The sequence below is a fragment of the Bombina bombina genome, chromosome 4 (assembly GCF_027579735.1).
Source record: "Bombina bombina isolate aBomBom1 chromosome 4, aBomBom1.pri, whole genome shotgun sequence".
In the NCBI taxonomy this organism is placed as follows: Eukaryota; Metazoa; Chordata; class Amphibia; order Anura; family Bombinatoridae; genus Bombina; species Bombina bombina.
Genome location: NC_069502.1, coordinates 1,091,512,874 through 1,091,532,751, shown reverse-complemented (window position 1 = coordinate 1,091,532,751; position 19,878 = coordinate 1,091,512,874). Strand labels below are relative to the sequence as shown.

General features: G+C 38.2%; 1 protein-coding gene across 1 annotated transcript in view; it reads right to left on the bottom strand.

The window, feature by feature from the left end:
- ABCG5 (ATP binding cassette subfamily G member 5) overlaps positions 1-19,878 on the bottom strand; it is a 69,464-nt gene that overhangs the window by 30,629 nt on the left and 18,957 nt on the right. Inside the window, exons 5-8 of the mRNA XM_053712731.1 lie at positions 16,633-16,765; positions 11,553-11,692; positions 10,422-10,551; positions 1,507-1,720 (exon numbers count right to left, since the gene is read on the bottom strand). Coding sequence (XP_053568706.1) covers positions 1,507-1,720; positions 10,422-10,551; positions 11,553-11,692; positions 16,633-16,765 — 617 coding nt within the window. The remainder of the gene's footprint in view (positions 1-1,506; positions 1,721-10,421; positions 10,552-11,552; positions 11,693-16,632; positions 16,766-19,878) is intronic.

Genomic DNA, 19,878 nt, shown 5'->3' with positions numbered 1-19,878 from the left:
ACTGTACCGGTCTCAAGTCGAGCAAATCTTTTTAGGGCTGTTATGTGTTTCCCTCGTACAACACAACTTATAATTTGAAAGTATAGGGTGCGCTAAACAGATGTCGGCCGCGCTAACTATACTCTTGCAATAATGTTTTACCATGATCTAGTCTTAGCTAGGGCCGGCAATATCGATAGCGCACCCTATATCGCTTTACTTGTAATCTGGGCCAGTATGTCCCTGTCCAGTAACAAAATAAAAAAAAATTGCCTTTAGGGTCCCTTTTTGTAATTAGCTGCAACTAAATATAAGTTAATCAAATAAACATAGTGGGGCCGATTTATCAATGGCTTGACGGAAACAGTAGTTATGAAGCAGCGGTCTTAAGACCGCCGCTCCTTAACTGGTCCGCTGCCTCTGAGGCTGCGGACATCAATCCGCCCGATCTCATACGATCCGGCTGATTGACACCCCCTACTAGCGGCCGTGAATTTGCAGGGTGCGGCATTGCACAAGCAGTTCACCAGAATTGCTTGTGCAATGATAAATGCAGACAGCGTATGGTGTCGGCATTCATCGATGTCTGTCGGACATGATCCGCTGAGCGGATATGGTCGGAAAGACCGATGATAAATCGGCTCCTATGAATTGAAAGCATGTAACAACTTTGCTATTTATCTGATGATAAAAAAGTCTATTTTTTCACTATTTAGATTTTTATTTTGATGTCATACAGTGAATACAATCTTCTTCTGCACCAATTACTATAATCTATAACTACTGGAGGAACTATATTGTATTGGTAAACTCATGCCTGTATTTTATAGCAGATAATATGAAACTTTTTTCCATTTACCCAGGGCTTGCTCTATAATTGAAACAGGTGGCATTTAACTGAGGTTGCACATAGGTAGAGCTAATACTATTTTTAATTTAAAGAGAAATTACTGTCATGGGGGGTTCAGTAGCTGGGTATCAGCATTGCACTTGCATGAAATTTCAATCTGCTGAACTCTAATCTTTGAGATTCTTGCTAACCAATTATGCATATAGAATATAGTGGATAGAGAGTTGAAGGATGCAATTTCATTGCTTGACCCAGGCAACACAATGCCCCTATCATGCCCAGCATATCCTATATTATAAAAGGCCAGGTATGTTAGTCCGATGCAGTCATGTGCAGTAGAGACTGCAGCACGAGACAAACATACCTGGCCATAAGAAAGGATCAGTCAGTGAGTATCAGACAGCAGAGAGGGGGGGGGGGGACGCGGGAGCAAGGGGGGCGGGAGACGGTGGGACTGCTGCACTACACACACAAAAATTTGAAAGCGGCAGGGAAGGGGAAGGAGGGAGGGAGAGGGGATCCACGTGGATGGGGATTTTGGCCCGTGTACACAGACTTTAGGACTAGTACTTTATAATAAGTCTCTAATCATGCTACATTCAGTTATGTGTCCTTGATGAACTCCGTCCACAATGAATTCACTATTAAAAACAAAAACAAAAAAAATGAAGTCCAACCTTAATAAGACCCAGAGTTTGGTGCATTCACTTGGTGTTTCTTTCCTTTTAAATGGAATGCAGTTCCTTTTTTGATGTTTTTTTGCTGTCTCAATTATGTTTAGGGTATTCTGAAACTGTTGTGAGTCTCTGTATGCAGATGCGATAGTCTGTGCTCTGCCGTATGTCTCTAGTTCACGTTCTTTACTTCTTGTGTCAACAGAGGTCAGATCCACTGCACGGAAGACCACAAGTTATCAATAACAAACAAAATAACTGACTGATGCTCATTTTAAGAACTGTAAAACTATTGGATCTCGTTAGATAAATTAAGAGTAGCACAATGTATATTCAGCTATCTGCTTTATAACGATTGTAAGAAAAGTTAATCGGTATCACATGTGCATAACACAATAGCCCAAATCAGAGAAAAACATAATTTATGTAAGAACTTACCTGATAAATTCATTTCTTTCATATTAACAAGAGTCCATGAGCTAGTGACGTATGGGATATACATTCCTACCAGGAGGGGCAAAGTTTCCCAAACCTTAAAATGCCTATAAATACACCCCTCACCACACCCACAAATCAGTTTAACGAATAGCCAAGAAGTGGGGTGATAAGAAAAAAAGTGCGAAGCATATAAAATAAGGAATTGGAATAATTGTGCTTTATACAAAAAAATCATAACCACCCCAAAAAAGGGTGGGCCTCATGGACTCTTGTTAATATGAAAGAAATGAATTTATCAGGTAAGTTCTTACATAAATTATGTTTTCTTTCATGTAATTAACAAGAGTCCATGAGCTAGTGACGTATGGGATAATGACTACCCAAGATGTGGATCTTTCCACACAAGAGTCACTAGAGAGGGAGGGATAAAATAAAGACAGCCAATTCCTGCTGAAAATAATCCACACCCAAAATAAAGTTTAACAAAAAACATAAGCAGAAGATTCAAACTGAAACCGCTGCCTGAAGAACTTTTCTACCAAAAACTGCTTCAGAAGAAGAAAATACATCAAAATGGTAGAATTTAGTAAAAGTATGCAAAGAGGACCAAGTTGCTGCTTTGCAGATCTGGTCAACCGAAGCTTCATTCCTAAACGCCCAGGAAGTAGATACTGACCTAGTAGAATGAGCTGTAATTCTCTGAGGCGGAATTTTACCCGACTCAACATAGGCAAGATGAATTAAAGATTTCAACCAAGATGCCAAAGAAATGGCAGAAGCTTTCTGGCCTTTCCTAGAACCGGAAAAGATAACAAATAGACTAGAAGTCTTACAGAAAGAATTCGTAGCTTCAACATAATATTTCAAAGCTCTAACAACATCCAAAGAATGCAACGATTTCTCCTTAGAATTCTTAGGATTAGGACATAATGAAGGAACCACAATTTCTCTACTAATGTTGTTGGAATTCACAACTTTAGGTAAAAATTCAAAAGAAGTTCGCAACACCGCCTTATCCTGATGAAGAATCAGAAAAGGAGACTCATAAGAAAGAGCAGATAATTCAGAAACTCTTCTGGCAGAAGAGATGGCCAAAAGGAACAAAACTTTCCAAGAAAGTAATTAATATCCAATGAATGCATAGGTTCAAATGGAGGAGCTTGAAGAGCCCCCAGAACCAAATTCAAACTCCAAGGAGGAGAAATTGACTTAATGACAGGCTTTATACAAACCAAAGCTTGTACAAAACAATGAATATCAGGAAGAATAGCAATCTTTCTGTGAAAAAGAACAGAAAGAGCAGAGATTTGACCTTTCAAGGAACTTGCGGACAAACCCTTATCTAAACCATCCTGAAGAAATTGTAATATTCTCGGTATTCTAAAAGAATGCCAAGAAAAATGATGAGAAAGACACCAAGAAATATAAGTCTTCCAGACTCTATAATATATCTCTCTGGATACAGATGTACGAGCCTGTAACATAGTATTAATCACAGAGTCAGAGAAACCTCTTTGACCAAGAATCAAGCGTTCAATCTCCATACCTTTAAATTTAAGGATTTCAGATCCTGATGGAAAAAAGGACCTTGAGACAAAAGGTCTGGTCTTAACGGAAGAGTCCACGGTTGGCAAGAGGCCATCCGGACAAGATCCGCATACCAAAACCTGTGAGGCCATGCCGGAGCTACCAGCAGAACAAACGAGCATTCCTTCAGAATCTTGGAGATTACTCTTGGAAGAAGAACTAGAGGCGGAAAGATATAGGCAGGATGATACTTCCAAGGAAGTGAAAATGCATCCACTGCCTCCGCCTGAGGATCCCGGGATCTGGACAGATACCTGGGAAGTTTCTTGTTTAGATGAGAAGCCATCAGAACTATTTCTGGAAGTTCCCACATTTGAACAATCTGAAGAAATACCTCTGGGTGAAGAGACCATTCGCCCGGATGCAACGTTTGGCGACTGAGATAATCCGCTTTCCAATTGTCCATACCTGGGATATAAACCGCAGAGATTAGACAGGAGCTGGATTCCGCCCAAACCAAAATTCGAGATACTTCTTTCATAGCCAGAGGACTGTGAGTCCCTCCTTGATGATTGATGTATGCCACAGTTGTGACAATGTCTTATCTGAAAATAATGAACAACTCTCTCTTCAGAAGAGGCCAAGACTGAAGAGCTCTGAAAATTGCACGGGGTTCCAAAATATTGATCGGAAATCTCACCTCCTGAGATTCCCAAACCCCTTGTGCCGTCAGATACCCCCACACAGCTCCCCAACCTGTAAGACTCGTATCTGTTGAGATTATAGTCCAGGTCGGAAGAACAAAGAAGCCCCCTGAACTAAACGATGGTGATCTGTCCACCATGTCAGAGAGTGTCGTAAAATCGGTTTAAAGATATTAATTGAGATATCTTTGAGTAATCCCTGCACCATTGGTTCAGCATACAGAGCTGAAGAGGTCGCATGTGAAAACGAGCAAAGGAGATCGCATCTGATGCGGCAGTCCTAAGATCCAACATTTCCATGCATAAGGCTACCAAAGGGAATGATTGTGACTGAAGGTTTTGACAAGCTGATATCAATGTTAAACTTCTCTTGTCTGACAAGGACAGAGTCATAGACACTGAATTTATCTAGAAACCTAAAAAGGTTACCCTTGTCTGAGGAATCAATAAACTGATTGGTAAATTGATCCTCCAACCATGAACTTGAAGAAACAACACAAGTCGATTCGTATGAGATTCTTCGAAAATGAGAAGACTGAGCAAGTACCAAGATATCGTCCAAATAAGGAAATACCAAAACCCTATTCTCTGATTACAGAAAGAAGGGCACCGAGAACCTTTGAAAAAAAAAATTCTTGGAACTGAGGCTAGGCCAAATAGTAGAGCCACAAAACTGGTAATGCTTGTCTAAAAAGAGAATCTCAGACACTAAAAGTGATCTGGATGAATCGGAATATGCAGATACACATCCTGTAAATCTATTGTAGACATTTAATGCCCTTGCTAAACAAAAGGCAGGATAGTCCTACAGTAACCATCTTGAATGTTGGTATCCTAACATAACGATTCAATAATGATAGATCCAGAACTGGTCTGAAGGAATTGACCTTCTTTGGTACAATGAAGAGATAAAATAAAACCCCAGCCCCTGTTCCAGAACTGGAACTGGCATAAATACTCCAGCCAACTCTAGATCTGAAACACATTTCAGAAATGCTGAGCCTTGCTGTGTCAATTGGGACACGGGAAAGAAAAGAATCTCTTAGCAGGAGGCCTTAACTTGAAGCCAATTCTGTACCTTTCTGAAACAATGTTTCTGAAACCAGAGATTAAGAACGGAATTGATCCAAATTTCTTTGAAGAAAACGTAATCTGCCCCATACCAGCTGAGCTGGAATAAGGGCCGCACCTTCATAGGTACTTAGGAGCTGGCTATAGGTTTCTATAAGGCTTGGATATATTCCAAACTGGAAATAGTTTCCAAACTGATACCGCTCCTGAGGATGAAGGATCAGGCTTTTGTTCCTTGTTGTGAGGAAAGGAACGAAATGATTATTTACCCTGGAAAGAAAGGGAAAGCAAAGTTGACTTAGAAGACATGTCAGCATTCCAAGTTTAATCCATAAAGCTTTTCTAGCTAAAATAGCTAGAGACATATACCTGACATCAACTCTAATGATATCAAAAGATGGTATCACCAATAAAATTATTAGCATGTTATAGAATAATAATAATGCTATAAAATTATGATCTGTTACTTGTTGCGCTAAAGCTTCTAACCAAAAAAGTTGAAGCTGCAGCAACATCCGCTAAAAATATAGCAGGTCTAAGAAGATTACCTGAACATAAGTAAGCTTTTCTTAGAAAGGATTCAATTTTCCTATCTAAAGGATCCTTAAATGAAGTACTATCTGCCATAGGAATAGTAGTACATTAGCAGGAGTAGAGACAGCCCCATAACCTTAGGGATTTTTGTCCCAACAAACTCTAATCTGTCAGATGGCACAGGATATAATTTGCTTAAACGTCTAGAAGGAGTAAATAAATTACCCAAATTATTCCATTCCCTGGAAATTACTTCAGAAATAGCATCAGGGAGATAAAACACTTCTGGAATAACTACAGGAGATTTAAAAACCTTATTTAAATGTTTACATTTAGTATCAAGAGGACCAGAATCCTCTATTTCTAATGCAAATAACACTTCTTTAAGTAAAGAACGAATAAATTCCATCTTGAACAAATACAAAGATTTATCAGCATCAACCTCTGAGACAGAAACCTCTGAACCAGAAGAACCATTATCAGTATCAGAATGATGATGTTCATTTAAAAATTCATCTGAAAAAAAGAGAAGTTTTAAAAGACTTTTATGTATACTAGAAGGAGAAATAACAGACATAGCCTTCTTAATGGATTTAAAAAATAAAATCTCTTATGTTATCAGGAACACTCTGAAAATTAGATGTTGACGGACAGCAACAGGTAATGTAACAGTACTAAAGGAAATTTTATCTGCATTAATAAGTTTGACATGACATGCAATACAAATAACAGCTGGAGAAACAGATACCAAAAGTTTATAGCAGACTTAGCTTGGTAGCTCCAGCACTGTGCAGTGATTTTCCTGTAGTAACTTCTGACTCAGTTGCAACGTGGAACATCTTGCAATATGTAAAAGAAAAAAACAACATATAAAGCAAAATTGATCAAATTCCTTAAATGACAGTTTCAGGAATGGGAAAAAAATGCCAGTGAACAAGCTTCTAGCAACCAGAAGCAATAAATAATGAGACTTAAATAATGTGGAGACAAAAATGACGCCCATATTTTTTAGCGCCAAAAAAGACGCCCACATTATTTGGCGCCTAAATGCTTTTGGCGCCAAAAATGACGCCACATCCGGAACGCCGACATCTTTGACGCAAAATAACGTCAAAAAATGACGCAACTTCCGGCGACACGTATGACGCCGGAAACGGAAAATAATTTTTGCGCCAAAAAAGTCCGCGCCAAGAATGACGCAATAAAATGAAGCATTTTCAGCCCCCGCGAGCCTAACAGCCCACAGGGAAAAAAGTCAAATTTTTGAGGTAAGAAAAAATATGATAATTCAATGCATAATCCCAAATATGAAACTGACTGTCTGGAAATAAGGAAAGTTGAACATTCTGAGTCAAGGCAAATAAATGTTTGAATACATATATTTAGAACTTTATAAATAAAGTGCCCAACCATAGCTTAGAGTGTCACAGAAAATAAGACTTACTTACCCCAGGACACTCATCTACATGTTTGTAGAAAGCCAAACCAGTACTGAAACGAGAATCAGTAGAGGAAATGGTAAATATAAGAGTATATCGTCGATCTGAAAAGGGAGGTAAGAGATGAATCTCTACGACCGATAACAGAGAACCTTATGAAATAGACCCCGTAGAAGGAGATCACTGCATTCAATAGGCAATACTCTCTTCACATCCCTCTGACATTCACTGCACGCTGAGAGGAAAACCGGGCTCCAACTTGCTGCGGAGCGCATATCAACGTAGAATCTAGCACAAACTTACTTCACCACCTCCCTTGGAGGCAAAGTTTGTAAAAACTGATTTGTGGGTGTGGTGAGGGGTGTATTTATAGGCATTTTAAGGTTTGGGAAACTTTGCCCCTCCTGGTAGGAATGTATATCCCATACGTCACTAGCTCATGGACTCTTGTTAATTACATGAAAGAAATCTATGTATTTTTGTATCATTGTGAGCTTATTAATGTTCCTACAAACCAAATTTTCATTTTTTTTAAAAATATATTAAAGAGTAAAATGGTGATAAAGAAAATAAATGTGATTCTACAATCAATGTCAATGTGTCTGGACCTGCAGTGCTTTGCAAGTCCTGAGCGTTAACTAGCCCTGCTGATTGGATCAGCTACAGTGTCCACTCAGGATATGCAGTGCTCTGCAAGTCCTGAGCGGTAACTAGCCCTGCGGATCGGATCAGCTACAGTGTCCGCTCAGGACCTGCAGTGCTCTGCAAGTCCTAAACGGTAACTAGCCCTGTGGATCGGATCAGCTACAGTGTCCGCTCAGGACCTGCAGTGCTCTGCAAGTCCTAAACGGTAACTAGCCCTGCAGATTGGATCAGCTCAGAGGCGTAATACATGTCTGCAAAAGGAGGTACCCTGTTCCCACAGTCTATGAGATGGTCTGACCCCTATTACTGTATATAGTGACACTGTTTAACCCACCAGTACTGTATATAGTGAGTCAGTGACACAGTCTGTAATCTGCCGGTGAGATGGCTGGCCTGACCCTACCCGCCCCAGTACTTTATAAAGTGACCACAGTAGTCTGTGACATAGTCCAGCCCCCCCATACTGTATATAGTGGTACTGTATAGTGACACTGTTTACCCCCGCCCCCCCCATGCTGTAGTAACAAGGTCTGTAATTTGCTGGCTCCACAAACATACAAACACACACATACATGCATAAATACACACACAGTCACATACATACATACACACATACATGCATAAATACAAACACAGTCACATACAAACATACACACATACACACACATAAACACCAATTGGTAAATCAGAAAGACTAACCCCTGTAGTCAGAGAAACTAGTGAAGCATCATGTCACCCTCACATGATATCAGTGCAGGCAGTGGCAGGTCAACGTTTTTTATTTTTTTTAAAAAATGGGGGGTTTTAAGCTGGGTCTCAACCCTTGGGGGCCCAGTCGCAATTGCGTCCTCTGCGCCCCCTGTAGTTTTGCCCCTGAATCAGCTACAGTGTCCGCTCAGGATATGCAGTGCTCTGCAAGTCCTGAGCGGTAACTAGCCCTGCGGATTGGATCAGCTACAGTGTCCGCTTAGGACCTGCAGTGCTCTGCAAGTCCTGAGCGGTAACTAGCCCTGTGGATTGGATCAGCTACAGTGTCCGCTCAGGAAATGCAGTGCTCTGCAAGTCCTGAGCGGTAACTAGCCCTGCGGATTGGATCAGCTACAGTGTCCACTCAGGATATGCAGTGCTCTGCAAGTCCTGAGTGGTAACTAGCCCTGCAGATTGGATCAGCTACAGTGTCCGCTCAGGACCGGCAGTGCTCTGCAAGTCCTGAGCGGTAACAAGCCCTGCGGATTGGATCAGCTACAATGTCCGCTCAGGATATGCAGTACTCTGCAAGTCCTAAGTGGTACTTCTACTGCGTGTTTCCCAACTAGTACATGTAATGGGCTAAAACAAAAGGTTGGTTTTGAAGAGAGCTGCAGGCACAGGAGGAAAAAACAAATACAGTGTATGTTAACCCTTCTACTGTAATAAATACATTTATTAATATGGGAAGTCAGCAAACTGTGTAATGCTGATAACATTATGTAGAAATAGCCCAAAAGGTGTTTTTGAGAATTCAAGGCTAATGACAGTGAAAAGGCTGTTGGAAAAATAGTTTCTGATGGATTGGAATCCAACTGTCAAACTGTCCACATGTAAGTTTTAATGGTTTTTAATTGGATATGAAACCCAACATTTTTGCTTTATGATTCAGATAGAGCATACAATTTAAACAACTTTAAAATGGACTTCTTTGATCTAATTTCCTTTGTTGTCTTGATATCCTTTGTTGAAAAGCATACCTAGGTTCTGGAGCTGAGAGCTAGCTGCTGATTGATGGCTGCACATATATGCCTCTTGTGATTGGCTTACCAATTTGTTCAGCTATCTCCCATTAGTGCATTGCTGCTTCTTCAAGAAAGGACACCAAGAGAATAAAGAAAAATTGAAAATAGAAGTAAATTGGAAAGTGTATGCTCTCAAATATATGCTCTATCTGAATCATTAAAGAAAGAAACATTTTGGGTTTCATGTCCCTTTAATGCACTATGAATACATTAAAATATTTTGTTAAAAAAATGTATCATTAGGTTTGGATTGGAAAGGGTTTGAATTTGGTGACCCTTCAAAAACTATGCAAACTGTGCTGCAAAAGGAATTCAGGTGGTCTGGTACCATAGATCACATTAAAAGAAACAGTCTACTTGAAAATGTTTATTGTCTAAAAAGATATTGGTTAAACAGAACTGGGGAATGGGTAGTAAAGGCATTATCTATTTATACAATAAAAAAACAAGTAGATTGTCCCTTTAAGTGATCTGTAAGCAATGAGAATGGTACAGTGTTATTAATGTTCAAGAGAATATACTAAACTTTAATTTTCCTCATTCAATGATAAAACCAACTGACATAATTTTGAGTAAAGTCCCTTAATATTGAGATGTTTTATTTATAACAAACAGAAATAATTTCCCCACATGCATACATTTTAAATAATTGTAACATTGCAATGCTCACTTTATTGTATACTGATAAATAAGCCAAAACTAAGAATTTGCCCTATGTATATATTTTTTGCTTATTACATATATGTTATCTGTTTTACCCACTATAACCAGAGAAAAATAAAACTTACCATAAAAGTCAAAGGGGTTAGAGTGTTCAGGACACTCATAGCCACAGTCATCAAAAAACTCAATCATTTCGTTGGGGTTACCACAGAAAATCATTTCTCCACATGTCATAATGGCAATTTTATTAAAAATCTAGTTTTAAAAACAAAAACATTAAGTGAAAACAGTTACAGGTCATTGAATGGTGTCAGGACAGTCCATAAGCAATGCTGCTCAGTAATATGCCATGTTAGGCCTAGCTTCCACTGAGGTTACATAGTAAAGTTTGGAAACTTGTGGTAAAAACATTTATCTCCATTAAAGTCTATGGAGATTTTTTTTATGTTACCAACAGTTTCCAAACTGTACTACCTCGATGGAAACTGGGCCTTAGATGTTTGTGATTGTAATTTGGATGTCTTCACTTTTCCTTTGTGAAATTGGAAAAAAAATAGGGTAGGAAAATCAGAGCAACAAACAGGACAGTGCTTTGCCACACCCCTGTTTCTCATGGATTGTCTGTAATTAGTTAAAGGGTCAGTAAAGTGAAAATTAGTATTGAACTAGAGCATGCAGCTTTCCATTTTATTTCCATTATCAAATTTTCTTTGTTCTCTTGATATCCTTCCTTGAGAAATATACCTACCTAGGTAGGCTCACGATCAGCAATGCAGTACTGGGAGCTATCTGGACAACATCTGTTGTTCCCTGCTGCTCCTGAGCCTACTTACTTTCTTTTCAAAGAAGAATACTTAGAGAACAAAACAAAGAGAAGAAAATTGGAAACTTGTTTAAAATTGCATGCTATATCTTAATAGAGGAACTGAGAACAAAATTAAATGAAATTAGAGGGACCCAGAAAACAAAGACTGAAAGAGCTCTACGTACAGGATGAAAAAGAAGTAACATAAAATAAAAAGGATGCAGTAATGAATAATCCTAGACACTCCATATATTGGCAATAAGTCAGGGGTAAATGCATATATAGTGCAGGACAAAACACAGACAAGGCATGGGTGCATCAATTGTCTCATTACAGTATCCAATAAATTCAGGGGGAAATCAGGGTCTAGGCAAAGAGAATGACAGCCTCTGATTTGTTGCCATGGTTTTTAGGCTGGCACATAAAAGGAAACAAATTAGTGGTCACTTACTTTAAAAAGTTCCGACCGTGGCTGATGAATAGATATAATGACTATCCTATCTTTGCGAGCCAGCTCAGAAAGCAACAAAACTATATGATTTGCAGTCATTGAATCCAAACCTGTGGTTGGTTCATCAAGTAAAATGATCTCTATGGAAAAAAAAATGGTTTGAGAAGAATTAAGCAATGTAAATGTCAATGAAATTTTGTCTACACATTAAAGGGACAGGAAACCCCAAAATTTCCTTTCTTGATTTGGAGAGAACATTCAATTGTTTATTTTTTTTTCCAATTTACATCTATTATCAAATTTGTTCCAATCCATTCTCTTATTATCCTTTGATGAATGAACAGCATTGCACTACTGGCAGCTAGATGAACACATTTAGGGCCAGATTACAAGTGGAGCGCTAAATATTTCTTTTAATGAAAGCAATATTTGCACTCCACTATGTAATACCAGCACACACTAATGTGCACTTGTATTACAAATTAACAGCAATGCGAATGCAAGCTCACGTTCGCATCCATGGGAAGCATTGTGCTCACAAGCGTGCCCTTGTTCTGAGGCCATCAGAGACAGCATCAGAACCTCACGCAGCGAAGGGGTGAGTAGCGCAGCAATGGCAGCATGTTTTTAAATATATATGTATGCTTCTATACATATATGTGTTAATATGTGTATATACAGTACATATATATTTATATGCTTCTATACATATATGTGTTAATATGTGTATATACAGTACATATATATTTATATGCTTCTATACATATATGTGTTAATATGTGTATATACAGTACATATATATTTATATGCTTCTATACATATATGTGTTAATATGTGTATATACAGTACATATATATTTACTTGGAACACACTGTTCCCATAGACCACAATGTAAAGGCACTTTTCAGTGCCGTTTTTTTTTTCTGACATCCCACTCCCACCCACTTTAGACCCTCTATTTAAAGGGTATTTGGGGCACTTATAGAAAATTAACCTGAGATCAGATCTCTGGTTAATTTTCTGAGCGCTAATTGCTACAGCTGGCTGGTTAATTATCACGCGCCTGCAAATGGGCAAATGTGCCCGTTTGCAGGTGTGCAATAATTTAGAGCTCTAATCAGCAGCTAGCCCCCACTAGTGTATGATATGTGCATATTCTTTTTCAACAAGGGATACTAAGAGAACAAATCATTTGAAAATAGAAGTGAATTTAAAGGTGTCTTAAAATGACATGCTCTATCTGAATCATGCAAGATTAATTTTGACTTTCCTATCCCTTTTATGAAGTTTATTGAAATATTAAAAATGTACTTGATTAGAGCATATGCATTTTAAGATCTTTTTTGTTTATTTTTTGATACATATAACTTCCAGCTACATTTTTAACTAGTATGCTAGTTCTGCATTGACTTACAATGTATTCCAGACAGAGTCTTTAGCCTTCCTTTTTCTAAATCAGTGCAAGGCAGAAGGCAATACTGATAAGAATTAAGCTGAAACCTTCAGTTTTATGGACCTATGTCTTTTTGTGAACTTAGTGACCTTCTCTGGTTTATCTGTAATGACGCTGCATTGAGTAAGATGTTTAAATCCGGTTGCCTGTACTTAAAGGGACATTGCACACTAGATTTTTCTTTGCATAAATGTTTTCTAGATGATCCACTGGGAGTGTTTTTGTAAAAATGTATAGTTTTGCTTATTTTTTAATAACATCGTGCTTTTTTTGAGACTCCTAACCAAGTGCCAAAGTGTCAGATGTATACTGATGTTTGACTCCTGCTGGCTCCTGTTTGTATAATGGGTCTTTTCATATGCAGGGAAAGTGGAGAGGGGAAGTGTGTCTGCTCCCTGCCCCTTTCACTGGATGTTCCAGCCTAACCTCATCAACAGTGCTAAACTGGGAGTTTCTAAGTAAGTTTTTAAAGGTTTTATACTGGATTTTTAGCTTAGTGTCTGTGCATATTCTTCTTTATAGTAGTGTCTATTACATGCAGTTATATGAAAATTGTTGTATACTGTCCCTTTAACCTTCTACCAATAATATATTTATATTCTTCAGATTTACTTTTCCATAATCCTTATTTTTATGTTTATAATGTTAATGTACTGTATGAACTGTAGTTGTTTTCTGTAAATGGGATCATGCCCCAATTTCTTTTTTCTGATTAAGTGGTTGATCATAATCTGTTGTTTTTAATTATCAGCATTTTAACAGCTGCCAATGAGCTGCTATCAATGTTGAAACAATCACAATTGGCCATTTCCATTGTTTATTAACACCACTTTTTTCATTATGGTTAAAGGGCCATAATACCTAAATGTTTAAACACTTGAAAGTGATGCAGCATAGCTGTAATAAGCTGATTAGAAAATATCACTTGAACATCTCTATGTAAAAAAGAAAGATATTTTCCCTCAAAAGTTCCTCAGTAGCCACCTCCCATTGTAAAGGATTTCTAAGCAGCATTTTAGTGTGTCTGTCCTGGGACATCTGAAGGGACTAGCATCGTGCACTCTCATATTATTTCACCAATCAGGTAAAGGAAGCTTACTATGAAATCTCATGAGAGTTAAGTCAAATCTCATGAGATCACAGTAAGAGTTCATGACCTCAGCACTGCTGATGCTGATTGGCTGCTGTTCATTTCTTCATTTTTTTAAATTTGTTTACCTGCAGCTGGGAGCAGCTGAGTATAACTTTTTACACAGAACTTACTCTGCTGAGCTGAGGAAATTGTGAGGTAAAATATCTTCCTTTTTTACATAGAGATGCTCAGGTGATATTTTCCTGTCAGCTTTTTACAGTTATACTGCATCAGTTTCAAGTGATTTAGCATATGAGTATTATGTCCCTTTAAGTTAAAAAATAACCCTAGTCCTGTTTTTCTGATTATAAATACGTAAAGGGACAGTAAGGTCAAAATTAAAGGGACACTGAACCCAAAAATGTTCTTTTGTGATTCAGATAGAGCATGAATTTTTAAGCAACTTTCTAATTTACTCCTATTATCAAATTTTCTTTATTCTCTTGGTATCTTTATTTGAAATGCAAGAATCTAAGTTTAGATGCCGGCCCATTTTGGTGAACAACTTGGGTTGTCCTTGCTGATTGGTGGAAAAAATCCATCCACCAATCAAAAAGTGCTGTCCAGAGTTCTTAACCCAAAAAAGCTTAGATGGCTTTTATTTCAAATAAAGATAGCAAGAGAATGGAGAAAAATTGATAATAGGAGTAAATTAGAAAGTTGCTTAAAATTGCATGCTCTATCTGAATCACAACAGAAAAAAATTGGGTTCAGTGTCCCTTTAAACTTTCATGATTCAGATATAGAATACAATTTTAAACAACTTTCCAATTTACTTCTATTATCAAATTTACTTAATTCTCTTGGCATCCTTTGTTGAAAGCAGGTAGGAAGGTGTAGAGGCGTGCAAACGACTGGAGATATATATGGCCGCAGTTTTATAACAATTTTATACATTTGCAAGAACACTAGGTGGAAGCAGTTTTGTATGTACACTTGGAGCAACTGACTACACAGAAAGATATGGGTATGTAAATAGCTGTCAAACAATCTAAAATGAAGACTGTTTGGTAAAAAAAACTTGATAAAAGGAGAACACACAGGCACAGGGTTATAGATTCATGGGAAAGAGTTATTCTAAAAGGAAATAAAAATCCTGAGCAATTATTTAAGGGACACAAGTCAAAATTAAACTTTTATGTTTAATTACACCTGGTCTTTTTAACACACTTTCTAAGGCACCAACTCCAACTGAGCATGTACAAAAGTTCACAGTGTGTATAAGAATCTTTGATTGGATTATGACTGTTACCTGATATAGAGAGCTGGCAAATTGAAGTACATTTTGAAATTTGCCAGAAAAAGTCTAGTTATTGATTATTTTTTTTTATGCATTTCTATTGTATTTAGTGGACCTTTAATGAGGTTAAAGGGACAGTATAAGTATAATCTTTTAGAAAGGTGTGCAGAAATTTGCAGTTTATTGATTCTGTAGCTGGTGTCCAGTTCCTAAATGTCTGAAACACCAGTCAGACAAAAGGCTGAGCAACTGAAGCAGAGATGCAGTATCACACTCTGCTTACTTTTTATGGGGCAGGTGGTACGGCATACGATTGATGTAAACACATACCCACTGGGTGGTTAACTGTAGCTTACTTGTCATATTATTCAATATCCACTCAGGTCCCCCAAAAGTAACTCATAAGCAATAGTAGCAATATACATGTGCTCTATATAATCATTTTGAGTATAGACAAACAGATAGATATGATGCAACCTGCACTATTAAAAGGCTGCCCTGCATTAGGATTGTACACATTCTATGCACGCCTATGTATAGACTGGCTGCCATGCCCCCCCAGCACTTGGGCCCTAGTGCCACTGCACCGGCTACATCAATGGTAGCTCTGCCCCCTCTCCTTACCTGCTACATAATCAGTATACAACAACATACCTCCCAACATGTGTTGGGAGGAGAAGGATTGTGGAGCTGTGTTGGGAGGAGAGGGATCATGGAGCTGTGTTGGGAGGAGAGGGATCATGGAGCTGTGTTGGAAGGAGAGGGATCATGGAGCTGTGTTGGGAGGAGAGGGATCATGGAGCTGTGTTGGGAGGAGAGAGATCATGGGTTGTTAGCAGTCGGGATTGTGAGTGGTCTGTGGGTGTGTCAGGGCAGTTTGTGGGTGTTCCATAAGTGTGGCTAATGGAAATTCTGTAAAGAGGGACATATGGCTGTCTCAGAGGGACAGAGCTCAGAATCAGGGACTGATTGGGAAGTCTGCAACAATGTTCAGTATACACTGCAGACATATTATACAATTGCTGTACTTTTAATAGAACTTATGACCATCAGGTTTGGCATATGCACTGCTAGAGATATGGGCGTGGAGTAAGTGTTAAGGTATGTAAAGTGTATGAGTTTTATATTTTTATCCAGACATAAAGACATATAAGTTTCACACATAAAATACAGAACAACAGGTGCATTAGAATGGTTAGAAGAAGTATAAGATAAAAGAAAGGCTACTATATACTTCTAAAAACAACAAACTCACTGGGATCCTGAATGAGCTGAGCTGCTATAGAAACACGCCGCCTTTCGCCACTGGATATCCCATTAAACAAACGCCCTCCTATTACAGTATTGGCAACATGAGTGAGACTTAACTCAGCCAATGCTGCATCCACCTGAAAACATATAGGTATTAATGTACTAGCATCTGCATCATAGATAAAGCCTTTAGATTCTTTATATAAACATAACCTTCTATCTTTTTAAAACTATTTCAGTATACAGCTAATTATATCTCAAGAGGACTTTGCCCATGGAATTGGGGTAATGTAGCATTTGACTACTGACAGTGGAAAATAAACCTTGAAAATCTTGATAATTGTTAATGGCAGGAAGCTATATGTTTACCGACTAGGTGGCAACGAGCAGTTAACATCTGTACATCATATCTTTATATTCATTGTGTTATAAGGAAAAATTGTATCTTGAACTCATTGATTCGGGAAACATACTTTTGCTGTTAAGTAAGGTACCATTGTATTTTTATTTCTCACACTTAACATTGTATATTCAATTTTATTATCATTTTAATATACATTTTGTAAAATAACCAAGAGATTTTAAATTAAGATATTCTAGATAAGGAAAGATAAATATGAGTTTATTTGTATCATCTTATGATTTAACATTAACTCTTTTCACTATTACACTGCAAAGATTTGAACAGAAGAATTTTTAAAGGGACATTAAACACTAAATAAATTATTGCTTTAATGATATATCCAGAGCAAAGATTAGCCTGAGAATAGTTTGCACATGTATTTTTTAATTAAAAAAATAAGGGTAAAGTTTAATGTCCATAAAGCAGTGGGTGCCGCCATATTGTAACTTAGGTTATCTTTTTTACTAAGGCCAATTAGGAATGGTTTCTAGAGTGTGCAACCAATGGCTTTGTAGAATATAGCTGGGCCTGCACTTCCATGTTTAACACAAATTGGAAAGACCAAAATATTTAGAATAAAATTACAGGAATGGGGAACAAAAATGAAAGTATATTGCAAAGTTGATTTACTACATATAATTAAACAATTTGTATTAATATCTTGAGGTATTTAATGTCTCTTTAAGAAACAGGGGCGCGATCCGATATACGGCGCAGGTTTCGGCGCAAGCGTGGAGTTTCACCTCGCACATTGGGCTATCACATATTCGGCGCCGACAGTTGCTAAAGTGCCGTAAGTCTGACAAACTAGCGATGTCCAGAAATAATCGTAAGTACAAATTTCTGGAGTCGCCAGTGACTTACGGCACTTTAGAAACTGCCGCCGCCTAAAAAAACTAACTAAAGTCTTAAATCTCCCGTAACTTTCTAACACGCCTGCCAAAAATAGCCCGACACGTATACCCCTCTATCCGCAATTCCCCCTCTCACTCCTAACAATAAATGTATTAACCCCTAGACCGACAACCCCCCACAACGCAATAAGCCTAATTATTAACCCCTAAACCGCCATAGCCCACACCGCAATACACCTATCCTAGTATTAACCCCTAAACCGCCACTCCCGGACCCCGCCGCCACCTATATTAAATGCATTACCCCCTAATCTGATCCCCCTACACCGACGCCACCTATATTAACTATATTACCCCCTAATCTGACCCCCCTACACCGCCGCCACCTATATTAAATATATTAACACCTAATCTGACCCCCCTACACTACCGCCACCTATATTAACTATATTACCCCCTAAACCTAAGTCTAACCCTAACACCCCCTAACTTAATTATTATTTAAATAAATCTAAATAATATTAATATTATTAACTAAATTATTCCTATTTAAAACTAAATACTTACCTATTAAATAAACCCTAAGATAGCTACAATATAATTAATAATTACATTGTAGCTATTTTAGGGTTTATATTTATTTTACAGGTAACTTTGTATTTATTTTAACTAGGTACAATAGCTATTAAATAGCTAATAACTATTTAATAGCTACCTAGTTAAAATAATTACAAAATTACCTGTCAAATAAATCCTAACCTAAGTTACGATTACACCTAACACTACACTATCAATAAATTAATTAAATAAACTACAATTATCTAAACTAAAATACAATTAAATAAACTAAACTATATTACAAAAACAAACAAACAATAAATTACAAAAAATAAAAAAATATTACTAGAAATTTAATCTAATTACACTTAATCTAAGACCCCTAATAAAATAAAAAAGCCCCCCAAAATAATAAAATTTCCCTACCCTAAACTAAATTACAAATAGCCCTTAAAAGGGCCTTTTGCAGGGCATTGCCCCAAAGTAATCAGCTCTATTACCAGCCCTTAAAAGGGCCTTTTGCGGGGCATTGCCCCAAAGTAATCAGCTCTTTTACCTGTAAAAAAAAAGCAACCCCCCCATTACAACCCACCACCCACACACCCCTACTCTAAAACCCACCCGATCCCCCCTTAAAAAACCTAAGTCTAACCCCCAAGTGGTCCTTACCTGTCTAGAAGACCGGCGGAGAAGGTCCTGTTCCAGGCGGTGAAGTCTTCTTCCAAGCGGCGACCTCTTCTTCTTCCAGGAACCAGCCGGCACGGAGCGGAGGAGTTGAAGACGATGACCGCGGAGCTGAAGACCGTCCACTCTGGAACTGAAGTCCGGCGATGCTGGAACTGAAGATCGGCGACGCTGGAACTGAAGACCGCAGAGCAGACCGCAGAGCCATGGAGCATGGAGGATCCTCTTCATACAATCTCCGCCGTACACTGAATAGGAATTCAAGGTACACGATTAAAAATGGTTTCCCTTGAATTCCTATTGGCTGATTTGAGCCTTCAAATTCAAATCAGCCAATCGGATGAGAGCTACTGTAATTCTATTGGCTGATTTGAATAGCCAATAGAATAAGAGCTACTGACATTCTATTGGCTATTCAAATCAGTCAATAGAATTACAGTAGCTCTTATTCTATTGGCTATTCAAATCAGCCAATAGAATTACAGTAGCTTAATTTGAAGGCTCAAATCAGCCAATAGGAATTCAAGGGACGCCATTTTTAATCGCGTACCTTGAATTCCTATTCAGTGTATGGCGGAGATCATATGAAGAGGATCCTCCACGCTCCATGGCTCCGCGGTCTTCAGTTCCAGCATCACCGATCTTCAGTTCCAGCATTGCCGGTCTTCAGTTCCAGACTCGACGGTCTTCAGCTCTGCAGTCATTGGTCTTCAACTCCTCCGCTCCGCGCTCGCTGGTTCCTGGAAGAAGA